The sequence below is a fragment of the Asparagus officinalis genome, chromosome 10 (genome assembly GCF_001876935.1).
Source record: "Asparagus officinalis chromosome 10, Aspof.V1, whole genome shotgun sequence".
NCBI classification, from domain to species: domain Eukaryota; kingdom Viridiplantae; phylum Streptophyta; class Magnoliopsida; order Asparagales; family Asparagaceae; genus Asparagus; species Asparagus officinalis.
Window position 1 is genome coordinate 6,026,988 of NC_033803.1, and position 26,919 is coordinate 6,053,906.

At 39.2% G+C, this 26,919-nt stretch overlaps 1 protein-coding gene across 1 annotated transcript; it reads left to right on the top strand.

Moving 5' to 3' along the window:
- LOC109826386 lies at nt 11,323–12,846 on the top strand. The gene has a single exon (XM_020393418.1). The coding sequence runs from the start codon at nt 11,323–11,325 to the stop codon at nt 12,844–12,846; it is 1,524 nt and encodes a 507-aa protein (XP_020249007.1).

The following is a 26,919-nucleotide window of genomic DNA, read 5'->3' on the forward strand; positions in this document are numbered from 1 at the left end:
ATATATATATATGTAAGGATATATAAACTAACACAAGGGTAAACAATATGAACTAGATAGTGGATCATATAAATGATGAGCTAATGACAATGGCAACAAGAATTATAAACACAAGTATAAATAAACGCCAAAGCACACTCAAACACAAGATATGATCACGGAGTTCGGACCTTCCGTCCTACGTCTCCGCTCCCCACTCCCGGGGAGAAATCCACTATCAACCGGGTTTTCTACGTTCACCCGAATAACGTTTACACCTCACAGTATCGGTTTTCAACGCTCACCGATCAACGTCACTCCTCACACTCGGTTTCTAGCTCACCGAAAACCTCACTACACACTCGGTTTCTAGCTCACCGAAAACCTTACAACACTCACAATGTAACAAATATAAATTTGTTCTCTACAATAGATGAGAACACAATGAAAGCACAATCTCAAAGTTACAAACTCTCACCACCCAACTATACTATGTATGTAAATACTAAAAGCTCAATGTGGGTGTGTGTAACAATGAGTAAAATGAAATCTAACTCAAATAGCAAACTAGCAATAATTAATATATGATAAATCAATAATGAAATTGCTAGGGAAAAGAGTTAGAAAACTTCTCTATAAACACAAAGAGAGGATGGGAAGATTTTGAGGATGAAATCCTCAACTGGTGATGCAAACTCCTCTTTGTAACAGCAAACCCCAAAAACAAACTAAACAAACTCAAACCCTTGTTTAAAACTTTCTTAAACTTGTTTTTAAAAACTCTCTTAAACTTGTTTTTGAACTCTCTTAATCAAAATGAAAAGACATCAGCAATGGGGTATATATACCTACTAGAAATCTCAGCAAAAACCCCAAAACAAAATGACCAAAAACCCCAGCAAACAGCTCAGAGAAAGAGCCGTTAAAAGACAACGGTCATATTGTCGGGCGTCGACCGAAAACTGACATTCTAGAAAATTCGGTTTTAGAGCTGATTTTAAAACCCTGTTTAAAAATATCAAATAAATTTCAAAAAATGTAAAACTTTGGGGAATGATTGTAGACATGATAATACACATGCTACAAACGAAAGAACAAACGAGCGGTCGACCGGTGCGGTCGACCGAATACAGATACTTCTGAAAACTGTTTATCTGATTTTGAAACACTGTTTAAAAATAACAAATAAATTCCAAAAAATGTAAAACTTTGGGGAATGATTGTAGACATGATAATACACATGCTACAAAAACTGGTTTTCTAAGAAGACTTCCCAAATGAGAAATATCATCATTTTGCAAAATAGTCCAAAACATGAAAATATGAGATACTTGAATTTTGATGTTTTGACATAAACCAACTTTTGAAACTTTGTGAAATGTTTTTATAGACTTAGTAAAACATGTATAAACTGATATTGAAGTCTATAAACTAAGAATACAATATTTTCACAAAATTGCATATTCTATGCAATGTTTTCAAAAACACAATAGAAAATATGAAATTTATAATTTCATATATATAATCATAAAAACTCAAAACACATGTATGTATATATATATAACTATATATATGCATAGAAACCAAAACTTGTATATATATATATAACTATATATATACGAAGAAACCAATGAATGTGTGTGTATAGATATTGAGCTTAGAGTATATAACACACATAATATAAAATCTAAAACTACATTACCCAAGCAATCTTGATCTTCAATTAAGCTTGACTTGGTAAACTTGCGGATGAAGCTTGAACTTGATCTTTAACTTGAATTGTATAGGCTTCAACCCGACATTCCGCCAACCTCCTTTGGATATCATCGCTGAAGCGCAATCCATCCAACCTCCAACTACGTTGTTTGTCTACAAAACATGGGAATGCACAAACACTAGACAAACAACATTAGTAGTAAATTGTTTGTAAATCATCATCAAAACAAGAAGGCCAACAATCTCCCCCTTTTTGATGATGACAAACAATTTACAAAAAGGATATATGCATGAAAGGAAATGAATATATAAATTACAATTCACATGCATATAAACAAGAAAGAATATACTTACAATATTTCTCCACCTTTGACAACATCAAAAAGGGGACAAAGGTATGAAGAGAGCGAAAGCTCCCCCTATCAATAAGCATGGGTGAGTATAAAAAGAATATATATAGGGATTGCTTCCCCTATCAAAAAGCCATATAGAATATATGCAATGAAGATCATGGCAAAACATATGTGAGCAAGCATACATGAATATGCTAAAAATTTACTCACATACATAAAGATAATGAGAACACATATAAATATGTCAATATGAAAATAGTGTCTCATTAACACAAAAAAAATATAAAAACCATATAAAAGAATAGATTTATGAAAACAACTTTAAGAGGAACATGAGAATCATGCAAAAAGTTTTCAAATGAAAACAAATCAACCAAAAGAAATCATAAATCAAAGTTTATATTCAAAAACAATGTTTGATCAATAAAGACAATTTTCTTTGTGGGATTTGATCAAACTACATATGGAATACATTATAAGGCACGAATAGATGATCCATAAGCACAAACACATAAATATCATCATATAGGTAAAATATAATGAATTCAAAGCAATAATTCAAAACAAAATCTTTAATAAAATAATTTCAAGAGAGGCAATAATATATCAAGCTATTAAGCTTGTTCTAACCCATATAATCATTCTAGCATCCGGCAAACATGATTTAGAAATAAACACCCAAAAAATCCGGAGGGTTATATAAATACAAACCTCTCATCAAAATCAAAACTAGGAATTATGAAAACAAAAGAATTTGACCAAAGATTTTAAGACATAATTTTAAAACCAAGAAAGGAAAAAGTATGAACACTAAAATTCTTGGTTTAAAATTTAAATTTGTTTTGGTACCCAAGAACTCTTGGTACCAAAAGATTTAGGGACATGACCCCTATCATTAAAGCTCAAAGCCTTAGGGTTATGAACCCTCTTAGGCACATATGGTGCACTAACATGGTCAAAACAATATTCATTCAAATGACCCTTCCGATTGCAATTTGTGCAATGAAAGAGATCCATTTGTTTTTGTGGACCATTAGCTCGTGCACGGGAACATTTGCAAATAAAGATTTTCTTTTAAAATTATTTTGCAAATGAGAAACATTCTTAAACAATGGTCTATTTGGAACATATTGCAATTTAGAAGCTTTTTGTATATCAAAACAAAATTTAGCAAGATGTCCAAACCTACCACAAACATCACATTTAAAAGCATGTGGTCTACTAGAAGCATTTGGCAAATGAGATTTCTTTTTCAAATCAAAACAATATTCGACCAAATGACCAAAACGACCACAATGATCACACTTGAACACACTAGCATGCTTATGATGAACTTTGAGAATGAGCATGTGAATGTGTAAGTGTACAAGATGAAGAAGCTACATGAGATGCACCGACCACAAAACTCACATTTGTACATATGGGCATGTTTATGATGATCTATACGTGTGTGTACATGTGAGTGTGATGATGAAGCTTGATGGGATGCACAAACATGATTAATCTTGATGGGTTTTTGTGCATTATAACAAAATCTAGCAAGGTGGCCTTTACGACCGCAATTAGTGCATTTATAGACTTTGTTATACATGTGTGCATAGTGTGTAGGTTTCTTAGAAGAGTTTGCATTAGACTTTGCACACAAGTCCATAAGCTTGTTATGATTATCAATGCATGTGTTTAAGGTTGAATCTAAACAAGATATGCGGTTTTTCACATGATTCAACTCATCATTAGATACAACATCATTGATAATAGAAGTAGAGCATGTATGGTTATTCTTAAAAGAATCAAATTCATTTCTAATGCATTCTACTTCTAGCATGGCATTATTTGCATGAGTTAAGCTAGAAATGGATGAGATCAATTTTTCATTTTCCAAATTTAACATATCATTGTTTTCTTTAAGCATTATATTTTCATTTTCAATGATGTCAAATTTGGACACTAGCTTCTCATGATCGGATTTCAATTCTACATGCTTGCTTTTAAGATCAATAAAATTATTTTGTAATTTTGTATAGGCATGCAATAATTTCTCATATGCACAAGCGAGTTCATTGATGGATATATCACTATCGGATTCCGAATCGCTTACCACACTAGGGCTATCGCCTAGTGGCCGTGTGCATGATGATGCTCCACACTCACTTGAAGAACAATCCTCCAAACTACGTCGGATTTCCTCCAAGTTGCCTTGATGTGCTTCTATGAATTTCCATAAATTGTAAGCACTATCAAAATGAACAAATTTGTTAGAAAATGATGAGTCAAAGGCATTAAGCAAATATTCTAACAAAAGCTTGTTCATTGAAAACATTTTCTTATCATGATTGCTCCACTTGGATATCTCCAAAGTGGGCACAATATAAGCATAATCAATAACTTCCCATAAGTCGATATTTCTAGATTCAACAAATAGTTTAAATCTAGAAGCCCATTGTGCATAGGAAAAATTAATGAATTTAGGAGCAACATTGGATTTATAGCCTAAACAAAATACATTCATATTCAAGATATATATGTGAAAATATGCAAGCAAGACTAATGTAATCATAACTAGATTAGCACAAATAAGATAACTTGGATCTTTAACTCAAGGCGGTTAGACCTTAAATCAAAGAGCACCAAGCTCTGATACCAATTGTTAGACCCTAGAGGGGGGGTGATTAGGGTCTTATGCTAATCTAATCCGATTAAATGCCAATTAAAATTAATTAATACGTTATCCTAGCAAGTATAAAATACAACAAGATGTGTGAGCTAGGATAAACAATATGAACAAGGGATATATCCTAGCAATGAGATATACTATGAGTTATATGCAAGGATATGAAACTAAGGGTGATATAAACATAAATAAGATAAACAAGATAGTGGATAATATGAACTAAGAGTAAATGACAATGGCGATATAAGATATGAGCATGAATATAAATGAACGCCAAAGCATACTCAAACACACTATATGATCACGGAGTTCGGACCTTCCGTCCTACGTCTCCGCTCCCCACTCCCGGGGAGAAATCCACTAACACAATCCGGTTTGGAAGCCGGAACTTCTTCTACACACTCGGTTTTCTAGCTAACCGAAAACTCTACAAACACACTATTTGTAATCCCACTCTACACCCACTAAGTGTTGGACCTAGCCGTGTCTCCCTCAAGTGCTCGGTTACAACCTCTCCCTAGGCACGTCAACCGACGCCACTCCTCTTGGGACGATCCCCGACTCTCACCACACACTCCTCACTCGGTGTACAAGTGTATTACAAAGTGATTCTCACGATAAACACAATATAACAAATGATTGTTCTCTCTAACAAGGTGAGAACTCAATTAAGCACAACTCAATGTTATAAACTCTCACAACCCTAATATACTATGTATGCAAATACAATAAGCTCATGTGGGTGTGTGTAACAATGAGATTAAAATCAAATCTAAACTCAATATAAAACTAGCTTTAATAGAAATGATAATCAACAAATAATCATAAATAAAAGCTAGAGTTGAGTTTAGGAAAACTTCTCTAGATCAAGATGGAGAGATGGAGATATGAGCCCAAACAAGAAGATAATCTCCTCCACTTGTGAAATCCAAAACAGCTTTAAACCAAACCCTAAAACAAGCTTAAACCCTTTTTCAAACCCTTGTTTAAAAACTTCTTTTCATTAGTAAAAAAAAAGAGATAGGCAATGGGGTATTTATACCCTCTAAAAAAAACTCAGCCAAAACCCCAAAACAGATGACAGAAAAGTCCCCAGAAGACAGCTAAGAAAAATAGTCGTTAGTGTCTAACGGATCTATTGTCGGTCGACCGAAAATTTTGTCGGTCGACCGATGAGAGCAAAAACCCTATGAACTGTTCTGGACCATCGTCGGTCGACCGATGAGAGCAAAAACCCTATGAACTGTTCTGGACCATCGTCGGTCGACCGGTGCGGTCGACCGATGGAGATTTCGGTCGACCGGACCGGTCTATCATCATTTTACAAAATAGTCCAAAACATGAAAATATGAGATACTTGAATTTTGATGTTTTGACATAAACCAACTTTTGAAACTTTGTGAAATGTTTCTATAGACTTAGTAAAACATGTATAAACTGATATTGAAGTCTATAAACTAATAAAATAATATTTTCACAAAATTGCATATATCTATGCAATGTTTTCAAAAACACAATAGAAAATATGAAATTTATAATTTCATATATATAATCATAAAAACTCAAAACACATGTATGTATATATATATAACTATATATATGCATAGAAACCAAAACTTATGTATATATATATAACTATATATATACGAAGAAACCAATGAATGTGTGTGTATAGATATTGAGCTTAGAGTATATAACACACATAATATAAAATCTAAAACTACATTACCCAAGCAATCTTGATCTTCAATTAAGCTTGACTTGGTACACTTGCGGATGAAGCTTGAACTTGATCTTTAACTTGAATTGTATAGGCTTCAACCCGACATTCCGCCAACCTCCTTTGGATATCATCGTTGAAGCGCAATCCATCCAACCTCCAACTACGTTGTTTGTCTACAATACATAGGAATACACAAACACTAGACAAACAACATTAGTAGTAAATTGTTTGTAAATCATCATCAAAACAAGAAGGCCAACAGGTTACACCCCCTTAATCCCCTATAAATAGTGGGGAAACTCAATTGAGTTTAGACTGGCTTTTTGGATCGGGGACTTGGCAGTAAAGAGGGAAATCTTGGAGCATCTTGAAGATCTAGAGATTGGCTTCTTGGGATCATCTTCTCGGTAGCAGATCATCTTCGAGCTTCCAGCAATAACAAAGTTCTTGGAGTTTTCGGCCTTGGCTGATTAACCGACTTTCGGTTCAAATCAACTCTTTTACAAGAGTTTATACTCACTCAGAGTTTTATAACTTGTTCAGAGTTCTAAAACTTGCTTTGTAAGTTCTCCATAACGTCAAATCGTGAGGAGAAGACCATGTTCCAGTGAAACAGGACGTTCGGAACGTCAACGGAGAGCAAACTCGACGCGAGCATTCGAGGGAGGCACTCCATCCCCACTGTGAAGAACCCAGAATTAAACAAAGGGGAGAATCTAGATCAACTCTTCTATTTTGTAATCAGGAAATCCAATTGTAATTGAGATCGAGAGAATACAAATATATTTCTTTCATTTCTTTTACTACGAATTTTTCCACCAAACACCCACGGGTTCATACAAGGCTGCAGTCCAAGATGAAACCAATGATGTCAAACTTGCCATGCACCTACACTGTGCAATAATATGTTTCACCATCACAACAATATCTCTCTAGTAGAATCAAACAATAAATGTAGGTACAAAATAGGCAAATGAAAGTAATAATGAAATGAACATGATAAAATAGGTATATCAACCTCTGGTCGCACCCCTGTGCGGATCGATAAATAGTATATCAACTCATCGCACCTCATACGGACCGATAAATAGGTATATCAACCTCTACGCAAAACCATGCGGACCAAAATCATAGATTCAACGACCTATGCGCACGCTCGTACGGACCAAAAATACATAAAGGAGTGAAGTCCATCGTGGTCTCATTACGGTTCTGACTAACGCACTCAGAGTGTAGTCCATCTACGGTCTCATTGCAGGCCCCAACTAACCCCACTCAGCATCCTCAATAAAAGCTAACTATAATAGTCGTTACTCATAACGATTGCAAACTATTTGGCTATTCCGAACAATGGATTTGTGCGTACTCAATCTCTGTACGTGTACTCCTCAAAATACGTGTATAGAATATCACACGACTTGTACTACGCGCTCGCACATCGACCCCACATGTAAAAGGTTCAAACTCACAATATTGAGCTTCTTCAGTCGACCGACGAAAGCTTCGGTCGACTGATAAGCTGAGGTCACACAAATCACACACAGCTGAGCCCGTCAGTCAACTGATGTTGCCCATCAGTCAACTAATGACCTCCCGTCAGTTGACTGATGGCAACATCAGTCGACTAATGTTGATGTCGAATATCACACAGCCAATTAAAATCACGGATTTTGTAGAAAAAGGAGGGGGGATGCTTCCTTCTTCGACTTTATGCCTGGCTCTACTATTAGGATGACTGGGCAATCTGCATAGAAAGAGTCGTAAGAGGACCGGGCTAAAGTCCCCCGTGGTACCTCCGACGATCAAGTCAATTGATGAACTTGAGTGGAACTAAAGAAGAACCATTTATTATTATCATTGTGCAGTGTATCCTCTAGGAGTTTTTAGATTGCCCACCTGTTTCTAGCTTGAATAGTACTTGTATTTATAGAGGATGTCTAGGGAAAATTAGTCACTTCAAGAATACATAGTTAGAGGGCGGCGAAGAGTGAGCTGGAAGTTAAGACATTTCTTGCTCGACAGGTGTCGGCTGACGACTGGAAGAAGATCCCTTCTGCCTCGATTTGAGGAGCGATTATGGGCTGATAGGCGGCGTAATGATGCATGGTCTATGAGTAGACGTGATGTGACTTGTCGTCAGGATGGATAGGCTTTGGCGAAATTATCTTCTAGCTTCGTTGAGAAGCAATGTTCCTTATGATGGGATTCGCGAAGAGAACCGTCTTGTCTAAAGGAAATGAAGACTCGTCCCGCCTTTCGGGTCGGCATAGAGGAGCGTCGACTCATCTGATTGATTGAGTTGGACCGCTAGCTGATTTCTAACAATCTCTTCCATCGGCGAGATGTCGACTCACTTGGGAAGTCAGTACTTCTCGTATTAGTTAACACCGCATCTCGTGTCGACATTGGGGCGTCGGCTCGTCTGACTAGTCGAGATGCTGATTCATCAAATTGCATGTTCGTGGAATAGATAGACCCCATAACAACTAAACAGACCAAATTTTACAAATTCAGGTTTTTACTTGATTTTCTTCAAAGCTCGGCTTTTTATTAACTTATATGAATAAAACTTGATTCAATACTCATGACTACTTAACCAAGGGTTTGTTTAAACAAGATGAAACCAATATGAACTCATGGATCTAAGGTTTAACATGCAAATTAACTAAATTCATGTTTATTTCGACAAATTAGTGCATATAAACCAAAATTAAACTGTAATTAACATATTAAGTTTAACTCTAATGACCATGATCATCTAAACATGAAAATTTCTGACTTACTCTAATGTTCTATGCATGGGTTTAAGATACTACATCACAAATTAGGTTCTAACGCATAAGATTAACCCTAAGCATGAGATTAATTGCTAATATCACGTAAAAACTTTATTTTTAAAATAAGGGAAAAGTTTGGATAGAGGTTATCTTGCCTTATCACGTGTACAACCCTCTGAAAAAATCAGGAAGCGATCCCCCGTCGCCAAAAGCCGCAAATCTCGTCTTCTCTTCGCTTCTCGCCTCACAAGACTTCCCTGAAACCACAAATCTAGGGCAAGGGGTTGAGAGAGGAGGAGAGGGGTTGCTAGGGTTTGAAATACCGATGAAAAGATATGTTTTTCATGTATAAACACATATTTATATAGCTCCAAACCCGAAACAAAACAGCCCAAAACCTAAACAGGAAACCCAGTCAGACTAAGAAAATTGACTTCAGTATTTTTGCTGTAACTTTTCATACAACCTTGGAATGAGGTGATTTAAGATGTGTTAGAAAGTTATGGAAGATATCTATAACTTTTGTCTTTTGAGTTTTTCCAAATTCGAACCGCATCGGTGTGTAATGCATATATACTCTTAACTGGTCATTTTTTCAGATTCGAATTGCATCAGTGTATAATGCATATATACTCTTAATTGATCTCAAATCAATTGTGAACATAATCATGCATCCATAAAAGATATTTTTCATATTTAAAAACTCACTAATCAAAAATTTTTACGGGGTTTTACAGTAGAGTAGTTGATTTGACGAGATTGCTCTTCAACTTGGGATATGAGATAGCCGAGAGATTTGAAATGGTAAGAGTAGTTGATTTGACGAGATTGCTCTTCAACTTGGGATATGAGATAGCCGAGAGATTTGAAATGGTAAGAGTGTTGTATTTTAGCTAAAAATTCTTTGTCTTGACATATCTATGACGGACAAATTTTCAAAAACAACCCCTTTAGGATTTTATTTGTAAAAAAAGACCGGTTTTGAAAAAAATTATAAAAACCGACCTGTTTTCAACCCAGCGCTGAAAACAGGTCGGTTTCTATAAATTTTTTACGAAACTTCACGGGAGTTCAACTCCCGTGAAGTTTAGTACATTTTTAAACATCACGGGAGTTGAACTCCCGTGAACTTTAATTTGTTCATAAATCTTCACGGGAGTTCAACTCCTGTGAAGATTTATGACGCTCTCACAACGCCCATAGTTACGTGAAGTTCGCGTGGAGTTGGGGCTAAAACTCCACGGGAGTTGAACTCCCGTGGAGTTACAGGCGACATTTCCCAGAGAGTTGTTCTCTGGGAAATGCAGCCTCGTCGCTCAGATCTCCGACCACCGATCTAGATCTGACATTCCATTTTTAAGGTAAATTCTTCCTTAAAAAATTTGTATTCTTAATTTTTTTTTGTATACTCTCAGTATTTCATGGTGATTATATGTAAAAAATTAGATTTTAGTATTTACTTATGAAATTTGTGAAGAAAAAATTAAAAAAAATTGTGTAATTAGTGGGGAAATTATCAATAATTGTTGAAATGAGTGTTACTACATATGCATGACATGAATTAGATTTTAGAATTTAATTGTGAATTATTTATGAATTTTGTGAAGAAAAATAAAAAATTTTCGTTTAATATCAATTAGTAACAATCAATAATTTCCTCGAAATAGAGTTACTACAAAATAAAATAATTTCGTGAAGAAAAATAATTTCGTGTAATATCAATTAGAGGTGAAAATATCAATTAATGTGAAAAATAGTGTTACTACAAAAATGTATAAATTAGTAACAATCAATAATTAAATAATTTCGTGTAATATTGATCTTGAATTTTTCACTCTACAGAGATAACGATGAACGATCGAATCGTAATTCTCTGTTCTTATGATGGGAATATTAATTACCTCGAAAATAATATGCCCGTATATTGAAGGCGGCGCGACGAGACCGTTGTTCATAACAAAATCGTGTACTTTCGATGAGTTGGTTAATGAATTACACAAACTTACATTAACCAATTCACGTGAGTATCACCTCAGTGTGGTTTGCAATTATCCTGTTGTGGGGAACAGAACAAGTGGCATTCAAATATCAAGTGACTACGATATGAGTCTCATTCATGTCTTACACGACGAGAAGCGTTCGATCGAATTGTTCATTGAAAAACATCAGAGGGATTTGGGCAAATCGTTGAATTACGAAGGAATGTATTCCCGCATGTTGGCGGACCCTGAAGTTGATTCCGTAGGCTTTTTATCTCCTCAACAAGAACCATGTTGGACACAATCACAATACATGAGCGGTCCTTCGTTCGTGGGCACTTCGAATGCTTTCGATACTAACACGGGAATTCAAGAAGATAATGCAAGTGTCGAATCAGAGAATGATGATGAAGAGGAGGGATTACAAATTAATAGCATGACCTTGATAGATCGCGATGACGGGGAAAACCAACATATCGACAGCTGTTATGATAATAATGAGTATGTCGTATTAGAGGATCTGCCGCCCGATGAACTACAAGGAGATGAATGGATTGATAACTCCGTGATGGAAAGTGTTCCTATTGACACTAATATCGGTGTTAATACACAGGCCGAGGACTTCTCATTCATAAAGGGAGATCTTTACGAGAGTAAGGAGAAATTGATCCATGCGCTTCACACATATTCCATTGCAAAAAATGTGAAGTTCAGGCCAACCAAAAATAATACTACAAGCTATAATGTGGTTTGTTTCTATCGCAAAGATGCCGATGATGAAGATATTGGTGGACACCACAACGGCAATGCGAAATGTTCGTGGAAGCTTAATTCACACTCCGGTGTAAGAGTAGGCGGGCAATTCAAAATCACGGCATACAACGGACTCCACACTTGTAGCAATCCTCGATTAGAGATGAATAACAAGAATGCATCCTCTTCCTTCATATATCTGTTGATTTTACCGCATCTGAGGGAGGATCTTGATCTAAGGCCGAAAGATATTCGTCTTCTAGTGCAAAAAGCCACCAACTTGGATGTATCATATCACAAGTGTTGGAATGCTAGGAGGAAGGCGATGATAAAAATATTCGGTGATTGGGATAAATCGTATGAGATCTTACCTCATTATCTTGAAGCACTCAAAAGAGAAAATTCGGGGACTGTCTACGAAGTATCTTCAGACCCCGTTGATGGCGAAGAACGGCGGTTCACCAGTGTATTTTGGGCATTTGGGCCCTGTATTGAGGGGTTTCGATATTGTCGTCCTCTTCTTAGCATTGATGGCACCCACTTATACGACAAGTACAAAGGCGTTTTGCTTGTTGCCACCGGAGTTGATGCGGATGGTTGTTTGTTTCCTTTGACGTTTGCAGTGGTTGATATTGAAAACACAGAGAATTGGGCATGGTTTTTTGCATGCATTAGGTATCATATCCCTAGTGTGGGGGCGCGGCCGATTACATTCATATCTGATAGGATGAAAGGAATTCCAAGAGCACTCCAACGTCATTTCCCGTCACCACATGCACATCGTTATTGCTTGCGACATATTAGGGACAACTTCAAGAAGAAATATGAAAACGGTCAGGTTCAAGATCTTCTTTGGCAAGCCGGCTGTGCAACAGAAAAATTAGTTTATGACTAAATACGAGAGAGGATTAAGTTTATCTCCCGAGCTGCACATGATTGGATCGAAACTAGTTTGGAACAACATAATGTTGATAAGTGGGCTTTATGTGAAGATGGCGGGAGACGGTTCTGTATGATGACTACGAACGCTTTAGAGAGTTTCAATGGCGTGCTCAGGGGAGCATGCGGTATGCCAATACAGTCACTAGTTGCTAAAACATTCGACAGACTTAATAACTTCTTTCTACGACGTCGCGAACTTGGTGAAAATATCCGCTCGGAGCTCACACCGAAAAATGATGAAATGTTAGCGGCTCGGATTGTGCAAGCTCGATCCTTTCATGTCGTAAGATACAGTTTTAATGAATGGGAGGTCATTGAGGAAATATCACATAGAGAAAATCGCTCTTACAAAGTTAACATGTTAGTGGATCACTCGTGTACGTGCACTTGCAATGTACCGCAATTACAATGGATTCCTTGTTCACATGTTGTCGCGGCTTGTTCTGGTCTACAAGGTGGTGCGAGGATTTCACATTATGAGTTCGTCAAGGCCTGGTATTCTACTTACAACTATCGACAAACATACAAAGAGTGTTTTCGTCCACCATATGATAGTCGATATTGGACACAAGACGGGCCACTGATATTACCTCCTTTGTGTAAAAGGTCGGCGGGGCGCCCTCGTTCCGTACGAATTAGAAATTGTATGGATGACGGTCGTGAAGGAGTTAGGAGGAGAAATAAGTGTAGTAGATGCGATCAACCGGGCCATAAGAAAAATAATTGTCCAGTTAGGATTAGGCGTTGATGTTGTAATTTGTAGCGGTTTCGATCTGTGTTTTCTTCCGTATGTCATTTGTGATTGTAATTTGTAGTGGTTTCGTGAGTTGTTTGTTTCTGTATCTCATTTGTGATTGTAATTTGTATCGTTTCGTACTATGTTATATAAATTTAATGTTTGGTTTCAAGTTACTATGTTGCGCATTCGTTTGTTGTTTATATATAACTAGATGAGTATTTTAACAGAAAGATCTAACACATTGTAGTTGTTTATATATAACTAGATGAGTATTTTAACAGAAAGATCTAACACATTGTACATTGTCTTCTAATATTATTCTCAGTTATATTCCATTGTACATTGTCTTCTAATATTATTCTCAGTTATATTCATTATGGATCCGGGACCGATATGCCCCGATGTTTTGACCCTCCAGGCGAGCCACGTTTCAGACCATATTGGCTCAGGATAGGTAAAACATCTTTTGTATATGCTAGTTAGCATTGGCACTAATTTTAATTTTTTACATTATACTTAATCAATTCTTTTTGATGTGCAGCCCGTACCAGACATCACCATAATCGAGCATTCCCAGAGCCATTCAGCTTGGGTCATTGAGGATGTGAGAGTTCTAGCGTTGATCTCTCAGGCCGGTTTTCGGGAGTGTTTGACGGTTCGATATATCAGGCTTGATTGGCCGCTTATCACTGCACTGATTGAGAGGTGGAGGCCAGAGACCAACACCTTTCACATGCATATAGGGAAGTGCACCATCACTTTACAGGACGTGGTCGTCATACTTGGGCTCTGAATCGATGGGCCGGCAGTTATGGGCATCGATGATCATAGTTGGCCGGAGGTATGTGCCCGGCTTCTTGGACAGGTTCCTGACTTGAGGAGTGGTGCGATGAAGCTATCATGGCTTCGTCAGACATTTCAGGGCGACATACCAGACGATGCCAGTATGGAGAAGCTTTAGTTCCATGCTCGTGCTTACATATTGCATATGATAGGGTGCGTGCTTTTTCCTGATGCGAGCAAGACTCTTGTACATGCACGATGGCTGCCGTTGTTAGAGGATTTTGACGTATGCGGCGCACGATCGTGGGGTAGTGCGGTGTTGGCATACTTGTATCGAGAACTAGGTAGAGTATCTCTGATGCAGAATAAAGAATTCAAGGGATGCTGCACATTGATACAGATTTGGTCATGGGAGCGCATTCATATTGGACGCTCTACTTTACTTGTGCACCGTGACCTACAGGGGCAGTTTCCTTTGGCGTACAGGTATAATTATACACACAAATTTTATTTGCACTGAATTTGTACTTATATATTCTCTATTCTACATATAGGTATAACGTGCGGTACGCTAAGTACCGATCAGCGACGCGCCATCGTGAGTTTTACCGAAATAAGCTTGATGGCCTCCAACACGAACAGGTAAATATAAATCTCAAGTCGTTATGAATATTATAGTTTTGTTGTTGATACTGATAAATGTTTTATTTTATTTCAGTTCAAGTGGAGACCCTATACACCGCCGGAGCTTGATATGCATTCTCTTGCACCCATCTGCCGAGATAGTCCCGACTTGTGGAGAGCCAGAGTTCTATTGATTTGTTGGGAGATCGCGGAGATGCATGTCCCTGACCGTATGCTACGATAGTTTACGCTCTCTCAACATGTGCCAGACCCTGTCGAGCAGATCGATCGTCGGCGGCGACCTACTTCGCACCATACCGACTGGGCCGTAGTCCGTGCGGCCTACATAGACAGGTGGGCTCACAGGTAGGATTTCATCCAGGATACAAGGCCCACAGCTGTTGACTATACCGCGTATATGGGTTGGTATTGGGGTATCACACGTAGATGGATCACACGTGACCCACAGCCCTTAGCTGGACACATGCCACGGCCACCGACAGACAGTTACATCCCTAGTGGGATGAACGAGAGAGATTACGTAAGTTTCTAAGCTAAATTATAATATTTTTTTCTTGAGTAGGTACTTAATAAATTATTTACCTCACAGGTCCGTTCTTTTGATAGCATTGGGGCTGATATTGATGTGACTGTGCCTGAGATTCAGGATCAAGTGGCGTTAGAGCTCCTCAGCAGGATCAAGAAGACCATAGCACATGTATTTCATAAGACTCACGTCGACGAGTTCGTAGGCCGTGAGGACAGGTCTCGATCATTTGGGCAGGCGTACACTCGGCGCCGACGGCCACGTGACGATGACGGCGGCACTTCGCATGCTGATGGAGCCGGCACTTCGCATGCTGATGGAGCCGGAACTTCACATGCTGATGAAGCCGGCACTTCACATGCTGATGGAGCCGGCACTTCACATGCTGATGGAGCCGGCACTTCTCAGCCTCATACACAGCCGGATACTCAGATAGTCGAGGCTCATCAGCGCGGGGGGCGGGGAAGAGCGAGGGGGAGGGGGAAGAGAGGGAGAGGAAGGAGAGGAGCTATATTGGGTTGTATTTGAACTTATTTTGTTAAAATTTGTAAATTGTATGAATTTTTAAATACTATACTTTTATGGATCAATTATAGCTCGATATGTGATCTTTTTGCGTATTGTTTGATTCGTGCGTGTTTAAATAATATATATATTGCAGTAATTATTGTCAACAGGTAAATAGTTGTATATATGAGTTAAATAGGTATGCAGCGAAATGATCTTCACGGGAGTTCAACTCCCGTGAAGTTTAACAGCGTACTAAACTTCACGGGAGTTGAACTCCTGTGAAGTTTCGTAAATTTTTTTTAAAAAACCGACCTGGTTTCAGCGACAGCGCTGAAACCAGGTCGGTTTCTCTAAATAAAATGAAAAGATGTCTTTTTTTGCAAATAAAATCCTAAAGGGGTTGGTTTTGAAAAATTTTCCTATCTATGACAAAACCGAACAAACTAAACCGGACCACACTGAATCAACTTGATTCGGTTTTGTTCGATTTTGTATCTAATTCTGTTCGGTTCGATTTGAAAATAAAAAAAAATTCAATACCGACCGTGCTGACGGTTTGCACACCCATATTGGCGAAGTAACTATTATAGTATCCACTCCTTTTCAGTGGAGTTCTTGTGGTTGTGAGTCCATGGAAACAAGCTGAAGTAACTATTATAGTATCCACTCCTTTTCAGTGGAGTTCTTGTGGTTGTGAGTCCATGGAAACAAGCTAACCCCTAGATTCACTAGCAGTCCAGCAACGACAAGTTATAACACATTTTCAAAATCTCATGCAATTATACGAAACTGTGAAACATGCACACTACAAAATAATTTATTTTCATATTTTACTAAAACAGTAGAATTTGAAAGAAAAAAAATACGGATAATACCTAAAGAGGAAAAAAGAATCAAAAGAAAGTTAAGAAACAAATATTAGATAGACTCATCTATATTATTTATTGTTTAATATAAAAAGGAAACCGAATATGAAGGGATCCAATTAGAGTTCCATTATATTCAGAAGGTTGTTTTATTATCACCTTTATTTTTAAAACTGGTAAAGTTCAAAATTCTATCATTAACTAAGTTAAAAGATGATTCTACGCTCTATAATCCAAAAATATTACCATAAAATTCATTTTTAAAAGCTACTTACTTCCATCATCTATCAAATAAATGTAAGCAATAAATCAGTTAAAGTGGAGAAAGTATCTGAGCTAAGCTAGGATATTATTCATAGTATTCAAAACAATGGATAATATTAATCCAAATATAAAAATTTTGATTTTTAAAATTGAAATTATAACTGTTATATGCGACCTCATATGCATGAACTACCTTAAAATAATATTTCAAATGATTTACATTCATCACGTGAGTAACAAAAATTATGCAATTTTTAAAAGAAGTAGATCATATTTAAAGTTAAGATTCTTCAATTTCAGAATCCAGGTTTTATATTTTGACTGATGTCGCTAAATGTTAATATCTATACTACCATATAATGAACATAGTGATGGTAGCGAAAATTGTATGAGCGGTGGACATTTTTCTCATTCATATTGTAACTTGGAGGGTAAAACGGTAAGTTTATAAGGGAAAATTTTCCCCTCTTTTCTTTCTTTTCATATATTATTTCTAAAAGATTATAAATTATGACATGAGAATAAGAACTCGTATAATTATTTTTGTTCTTTTCTAATAGAAACATTTACTTTATTTCTTGTCTTCTATCCTTTCTAATTCTAGAACATTCTAAATCATGAAATGACAATACACATTAAATTAATTTGTAATATATATATATCCTTATTTTTCTTTTTTTATTTTAATCACTTACTTTAATTAAATTATCTTCAATTTGAAAACTAATCAACAAAATCGGGTTGAAGGATGAATTTATTTGTTAAATAGCAGTTTAAGATACATTTTCTATGCAGAGCTCTATAATAAACTTGCATAAATTAAATTATCATTAAACTATTATTACATGAAAATGTAAAATTAATCATATAATTAAATAAATTTGTACCCGCATCGCACGTGCCAATGGCCCAATGCCCTAGTAACTTTAGGAGGCGAACGGAAGCGTCCAAGTTAGAAATCCCACCCAAGTCGAGTCCGAAGCTCAATCCTAATCCGCATCACATACCAAATCAAAACCAACGGTTGATCTAACACACTCACTCATACTAGAGCCCAATCTGATCGAATCCCGGACGGACATTTAATTGAGGCTTCGTTTGGATACCATGATGTTTTTTTTATCGTGTTTTTGTAAAAAAACACCATGGTGTTGTGTTTTTCCCTTAAAATGTCTTCAAAACACAATGTTAAGTATTTTTGGTCAACACTAGTTTGACTCATTATAACATTAGTATTAAACATATTAATATATTATATATTAATTATAATAAAATATATTGTAAATAAAATGTTATAATATTTAGTTTACATTATTATGTTGGGGATTCGAAACAATCAATCGAACCCTTGCCCTTCCGGACCTTGTGTTGAAAGTAGAAAAGTAGGAATAATACCACAAATAAAGATCTAACCTTGCAAAAATAGTAAAGGAGACGAACACACAGATTTAACGATGTTCGGCAACGTGCCTACGTCCTCGGGAGCCACACCACACAATCTCTTTGATTAATTGAAAAAGAATACAAGCTCTCAAACTAGGGTTTTATCTCTCTGAGATTCTCTCTCTTTTTTGCAGTCAAAAAGCTCTCTTTTTCGTGTCTTACAAACCCTAAAAACGTTTGGGTATTTATAACAAACCCCAGCCAAACAGGATAGGAAACAGGGAAACAGCGTCGTGGTCGACCGTCGTACCAAGGTCGGTCGACCGGCCAGAGAGAAAAATCCATGTTTACAGGGTCCTGTGCACATTTGCGGTCGACCGCAGCGGCCACGCCGGTCGACCGACCAGAGCGAAAACTTCTTCTCAGTCTCCTGCAGTGCACGCGGTCGACCGGCTCTGCCACTACGGTCGACCGCACAGTCTTCTGACTGTTTTCTTCGTCTTTTCGATTGCAGCTTCGGGTCTACACACTTAGACTAACAACCTCCCACTTGGAGACCAAAGCGCCATCAACGAGCTCACCCGAACTCTCCCCTTCTTCGCATGTATCTTTTCCCTGAAAAAATTCTTTCTTCAATCAACATCACGGTGATCGCGCCGATCCTCGTTGTGTGGCTCCGCCTTCGTCTTCTACTCGTGAAGGCCAACTGAAGTTGCGCACAACTCCAGTTTCTCAATGGTGACTGCCTTTGTCAACATGTCCGCCAGATTTTGACTCCCCAAAATTTTCATTAAGTGTAACTTTCCGTCCTCGATCAGCGAGCGTATGAAATGGTATCGTACATCGATATGCTTCGTTCTGGCATGATATATTGGATTCTTGGCAAGATGTATAACGCTCTGGCTATCACAATAAAGTACTCCTCTCCTTTGCTTTAGATCCAACTCTTCCAAGCACCCGTTCAACCAGATTATCTCCTTGCTTGTTTCAGTCACCGCGACATACTCAGCCTCGGTTGTAGACAAAGTCATAATCTTCTGCAGACGTGAGACCCAGCTCACTGTTGTCGACGCTAAGGTATAAACATACCCCGTGGTGCTTCGTCTCGTATCATGATCACCGGCGAAGTCCGCATCCACGTATCCCTGCAGTACCAACTCCTTCCTCCTGAAACATAGTGGTTTGTTTGTTGTCCCCCTCAAGTACCGTATTATCCACTTCACGGCCTCCCAATGCTGCTTCCCTAGATTGCTTGCAAATCTGCTCACAACTCCCACTGCATGGGTAATGTCCTGCCTCGTGCAAACCATCGCGTACATGAGTGTCACGCCCCGCTTCCCAAAATACACGGGAACCGGAACGTGAACAAGCCCGCGACGTATTAGGTTGAGAAGAAATATACTCTACTTTTTTTCTCTTTTCTTTTCTTCTCAATCCAATACGCTAAGCGTCTGGAAATAAGTACAATACGAAGTCACAGGTCCCCGATCACAATAGCAAGAATATAAAGACAACTCAGAATAAGGAATAGACATATCATCAACAGTAAATCATCACAGCATAAAAATATGGGTCAAACACGCCCTTATTACAAAACAGTTCAACTAGGAAATAAGAAATACATAGTCCAAAATAAAAGAAAATAAAATAACTAAATCTATCATCAAACTAAAGAAAAGTACGGTAAACGAGTTCTAATGTCCAACTACTACTACAGGAGAAAATCACTATGCTTCAGATGGTTCTTCTACTCCTTCTGCAAGACACCCCTGCTAAGAATCTTCTGGCTCCTGTACGATTCCGTACTGAGGCTGCTCATCTCCTAAATCCGACGTACACCCAGAAAATAGGAGTACGTCAGCGTGTGAAACACACGGCAAGATCCCCCAAGGCAGAAACAAATACAATAACAGTATTGATAATATATGCGTGGTTAATGCGATAACAGAAATAGAAATAGAACATGTGATGATAATAATAACAATAGAGACATGCAACTGGAATACTAATAATCAGAAGAATCTAAAAATCAACCAAGTAACAAGATCCTGTAGGTAGCGATCAAAAATCATCCAAGCAACAAGATCATACAATAGATAGAATTAATATTTAAAAATCTACAACAAGAGGCGTAGTACGTCGAGCGAAATAATCCAAACAAGGAAACCCTCATGTATATACCATATGTCTCAAATTATAGATAATTAAATACTAATCCCGATCTATATATGAAAAAGAGTACAACCGGCCTATATCTCACAAGAATCATACTTAGCCAAGAATCGATGTCATGTAACTAACTATCACATCACTCATCTAAAATACATCAACAATCACATATCACGATACCTCAGACCCACCCCAGGCCGAAACAAGGCACTGGCGCGAGCCTGGAAAACAATCAATAATCATAACCGCTCACGTGGACCAAGACTTCTCACCTTAATTCTCGTAATTCAAAGTTAACTATACACGAGATCTAGATCATAACTGTGTCATACAGGTCACTATAGTCAGGTACTTCTCATGATTCTTAACATGGAATAATAAACGTAATTACGCTAAGCGTCAAAGTCATAAAGTGTGAACAGGGGGTCGTGATCACATGCAAGAAACATACGAAAGTAAAGCTACTATTAACAATGCAAGATGAAACTACCATTATAAAATTCCAAGGATAATTTACTTTAAAAATTTATCTCCTTTATTAATTCCAAGAATAATCTCCTTTAAAAATTATTTCTCATTATAAAATTCTAGAATAACCTTCTTAAAATATATTTTATTATTCTTTATAAACAGTAATACTTTTAATTTCATAAATGATTTCTATGGTATTTTATAAAATAATCTAAAATACTCTTTTTCTTAAAATAAAATCCTTTCAGTCATAACAATTATTCAAAAGTACTCCTTATCCCAGATAAATTATTTTCTCGAAATAATTCCTTTTTAAAATATTTTCTTCATTATAAATAATTCTAAAAATACTCTATAAATATATTCTTCCTTTCAAACAACACAAAATTAACCATAAATTATTTTTGACATATTTATTCATCATTCATAGCATCATTTCACAGCATATATCCACCGCGATATCATCAACAACTACGCAATTAAAATCATATCAACACAAACTAATCTACGCACATACACATAATAAATTCATAAGAGATAAAAATGAAATTAACAAGACAACGGCAAGAGGGATCTTGCCTCGGGGTTCGTCGAAGGAATCAACGTCGACGGCGCGGGGATCTCGGCGCGGCTACGTGGCTACCGTCAGCGGGAGGGATCGTCGGCGACGACGAAGGGCAACGACACGACGGTTGGAGGAGCTCTCGGAGGGGGTGACTGCTGGGGTTTGGCCGGCGGTTTGCTGGTCGGTGGAGGGGAGCGGCTCGGTCGGCAAGGGCAGCGGGTTGTTGGGGCTCGTTGCCTACGATGTAGAGGGGGCTGTTTGCGTGGCCGAGGGGAGGACGAGGGTTGGCGGATCTCAGGCTTGCCGGCGACAGGGAGACGAGTGGGGCGGCGAAGGGGATGGTCGGAGAAGGGTGGCGGAGCGGTGATGGAGGTCGGACAGCGGCGTTGGGCGAGGCTGTGGGATCTCGGCGGGGAGAGAGGGGGACGGCCGGAGGCGAGCAGCGAGGGTGGGGCGTCGAGCTGGTGGAGGGAGGAGCGGCGAGTGGGGGTGCTGCACGGCTCGGATGGCGCTATTCGTGAAGGCCAACTGAAGTTGCGCACAACTCCAGTTTCTCAATGGTGACTGCCTTCGTCAACATGTCCGCCGGATTTTGACTCCCCAAAATCTTCATTAAGTGCAACTTTCCGTCCTCGATCAGCGAGCGTATAAAATGGTATTTGACGTCGATGTGCTTCGTTCTGGCATGATATACTGGATTCTTGGCAAGATGTATAGCGCTCTGGCTATCACAATAAAGAACTCCTCTCCCTTGCTTCAGATCCAACTCTTCCAAGCACCCGTTCAACCAGATCATCTCCTTGCTTGCTTCAGTCACCGTGACATACTCAGCCTCGGTTGTAGATAAAGTCATAATCTTCTGCAGACGTGAGACCCAGCTCACTGCTGTCGACGCTAAGGTATAAACATACCCCGTGGTGCTTCGCCTCGTATCATGATCACCGGCGAAGTCCGCATCCACGTATCCCTGCAGCACCAACTCCTTCCTCCTGAAACATAGTGGCTTGTTCGTTGTTCCCCTCAAGTACCGCATTATCCACTTTACGGCCTCCCAATGCTGCTTTCCTGGATTGCTTGCAAATCTGCTCACAACTCCCACTGCATGGGCGATGTCCGGCCTTGTGCAAACCATCGCGTACATGAGACTCCCAATGGCTGAAGAATATGGCACCCTGCTCATATGCTCTCTATCTGCATCTGTCTTAGGCGATTGCTCCTCAGATAGCTTGAACTGACTTCGAAGGGGTGTGCTAACAACTTTAGCATTCTGCATGTTGAACCTCTGAAGTACCTTCTCAATGTATTCAGCTTGGCTCAATCTCAATATCCCTTCAGCTTCATCCCTACTGATTCGCATCCCTAGAATCTGCTTCGCTACGCCCAGATCCTTCATTGCAAATTCCTTTGCTAGCTGCTTCTTCAAACTGTTTATCTCTTCTAAACACGGTCCTGCTACCAACATGTCATCAACATATAATAACAAAATAATGAAGCTGGACTTTAACCTTTTGAAATAACAGCAATGATCCGAATTGCATCTTCTGTAGCCATTGTTCTGCATGAAGTTATCAAACTTCTTATACCACTGTCTCGGAGCATGTTTCAAACCATATAAGCTCTTCTTGAGCTTGCACACCATCTCTTCCTTTCCTTCTTCAATGAAGCCAACAGGCTGCTTCATGTAGATTTCTTCGTCCAAGTCACCATGAAGAAAGACAGTCTTCACATCCAACTGCTCAAGAAAGAGATTTTCTATAGCTACCAAGCTCAACACCACTCTGATGGTAGTGAGCTTCACAACAGGCGAAAATATCTCCGTGTAGTCCACTAGTCTTATAAAAAGGCTATTTCTTTTGAATTTGTTGTAATCGACCGAAGATATAATGAATTCCACAGCGAAACCAACTTTTGACGAAAACAAGCCTGGCCTTATACCTCTTGCTTCCATCACTCTCCTGTTTGACCCGGTAGACTCATTTATTATGCAAGGCTTTCTTCTGCGCAGGTAGCTGGGCTAACTCCCATGTCTCATTAGTGAGTAGAGAATCCATCTCCTCCTGCATCGCATGCTCCCACTGCTGAGATTCACTCACTTGCACTGCCTCTTCATAACACTCCGGCTCTCCGCTATCTGTTAAGAGTAGATAATCAAGTGACGAGAGGTATTTGGGATTTGGTTTGGGTACCCTGGATGACCTCCTAAGCTCCACGCCCTGGGTAGTAGCTTCTGCACCTGTAGTCTCCTCAGTTCTACGGTCAGAACTGACATCGTCGCCCCCATCTGGAAGTTCCTCCAAATCCATGTACTCTGATCCACCTGTATCCGTAGTGTTGCTCCCACTACTTTGGCTATCCTTGGCATTGTCCCAGTCCTTGTACATCACCTCCTCATTGAATATCACATCCCGGCTCCTGATGATCTTCCTGTTCTTCTCATCCCAAAGGCGATACCCGAACTCATCAATGCCGTATCCAATGAATGTGCACTTCTGTGACTTAGCTTCTAGCTTGTCCCTGACATGGTCACTGATATGAACATAAGCCATGCAACTAAATATCCGCAAGTGTGAGAGATTTATCTTCTTTTCACTCCAAACCTCCTCTGGAATCCCAAAATCTAATAGAACTGATGGCCCGTGATTAATCAGGTAGGCTGCCGTATGCACCGTATCCGCCCAAAATGTCTTAGACAGACCTGCATGTAATCGCATGCTCCGCGCACGCTCAGTTAAGGTCTTGTTCATTCTCTCCGCAATGTCGTTCTGTTGCGGTGTCCCTGGAGTAGTTCTCTCTAAACGAATCTCATTCGTAGCACAGAACCTCTTGAACTCCTCCAGCTCGTATTCTCCACCATTATCTGATCTCAAGCACTTCACCTTCAGATCTGTCTCGTTCTCGACCATGGCCTTCCACTTCTTGAAGATTTCGAACACCTCTGACTTGTGCTTCATGAAGTAAACCCACACCTTCCTCGAGTGATCGTCGATAAAGGTGACGTAGTATCTCGAACCGCCAAAAGAAGACACACTGGCTGGGCCCCATACATCTGTATGAATCAACTCTAGCTTCTGAGCCTTAGGTGGCCTTCCACCCTTCTGAAAACTAACCCTCTTCTGCTTCCCAAAGATACAGTCTTCACAAACTCCGACTTCAATGACGTCGATCCCGGTTAGCTTTCCTTGTGAATGTAGGATTTTCATCCCCTTCTCGCTCATGTGTCCCAGCCTATTGTGCCACAGATCTTAACTCTCCTTGCCAGCTACAATTGCGAGGGTGTCACTCGCATGTGAAGTGAGGTAGAGAGTTCCCGTTTTATTACCATGGGCAACAACCATCGTACCGTTGGAGATTTTCCATGAATCCCCGGTAAATGTCGAAACGTAGCCTTCTGCTCCAAGCTGTCCCACCGAAACAAGATTCATCTTCAGCTTCGGCACGTGTCTCATGTTCTTCAAGTTCCACTTAGAGCCCTTTATCTGTATCTGAACATCGCCCTTTCCAACAATATTACAAGGCTCATTGTCCCCCAAATATACTTTACCAAAGTCCCCTGCTACATAGTTCTGAAGTAGTTTCCTATTAGTAGTGGCGTGGAAAGAAGCTCCTGAGTCGATGACCCAAGAATCAGAATCGTTATCCATAGCAAGGATCAAGGCATCCTGCACGATATGAGCATCCTGCTCACCCGCATCCTTCTTTGGTGCTTTACAGACCGAAGACATATGGCCCTCCTGGCCACAGTTCCAACACTTCCCTTTGATGGTTCTAACCTTTGAGTTTGACCTCTTCTTTACTGATTTTGACCGATTCCTGTTCTGGTTTCCTTTCTTCTGGCTTCTGCCTCTCTGCTCGAAACTTAGGACTGAACCTGAACCTTCTGATTCGGACGATTTCCTTCTAACCTCCTCGGATAGAATCATGCTGACAACCTCACTTAGCTTCAATTTCTCTTTCCCCGCCGAATTACTGATTGCCGTCACACAACCCGCCCAACTATCCGGCAACTGCGATAGTAGTAGAAGGGCCTGCACTTCGTCATCGAACATGATGTCCATGGAGATAAGTTGATCAACAATCGTGTTGAGCTCGCTGAGGTGCATCGTGAAGGACCGTCCTTCAGCCATCTTGAGGTTGAAGAGAGTTTTGACTAGATGCACATTGTTTGCTGCCGACGGTTGCTCGTACATCTTCGCGAGCGCTTCCATAAGCCCCACCGTCGTCTTCTCCTTCAGAATATTGTGGGCTACTGATTTGGCGAGCGACAACCGGATTTGCCCTAGAGCCTTCCTATCCAGCACCTCCCAATCACCATCTGACTCCTCTTTCTTCTGCCCTTTTTCCTTGCCCATCAGCGGGCGATACAAGTCCTTCTGGTACAGATAGTCCTCCATCTGCGACTTCCAGTAGGCGAAGTCTGAACAGTCAAAATTCTCGATCTTTGATTTGTTTTCCTCTACCATGGCTTTCACACAAATTGCTGAACGAAGCTCTGATACTAGTTGTTGGGGATTCAAAACAATCAATCGAACCCTTGCCCTTCCGGACCTTGTGTTTAAAGTAGGAAAGTAGGAATAATACCACAAATAAAGATCTAACCTTGCAAAAATAGTAAAGGAGACGAACACACAGATTTAACGAGGTTCGTGTTTGCGGTGAAAGTTGATTTCTTCATTGCTATCGAATCTATTATAACTTTAGTCGTTACAATAAACTCGAATAAAATAAAAAGTTGATCTTTTTATAAGATCTCCTTACACAATGAAAATAAAAAGTTTACAACTTTATCAAACAAATGCAGAGATCGTTTATCGGTCTTCTGCTTGCATGGGATCTTTGCATGTGCCGGGGTTTATCCGTGGACCACTGTCGATCAGATCTGATTGCTGAAAAATTGGGCAGAGCTTCGTTGATTCGCGAAGGAATCAAGAAATTGTAGTGCTTATCTCGGCAACGGCGAGATAATTGCTCTTCTTAAGATTATCGCAACGGGATAATCTTAAGGAACGGATCCGGGAAACTGCAGATCTGACGAGCTCCTCTTCTTTATGCCGACGAACTCAATCCGATCTCTCCTCCTCCTCTCTGAAATTCGTGCACCTTCAATC

Excerpts from the sequence above, each read along its gene's own strand:
- LOC109826386 (XM_020393418.1), top strand. The coding sequence starts at position 11,323 with ATGAGTCTCATTCATGTCTTACACGACGAGAAGCGTTCGATCGAATTG.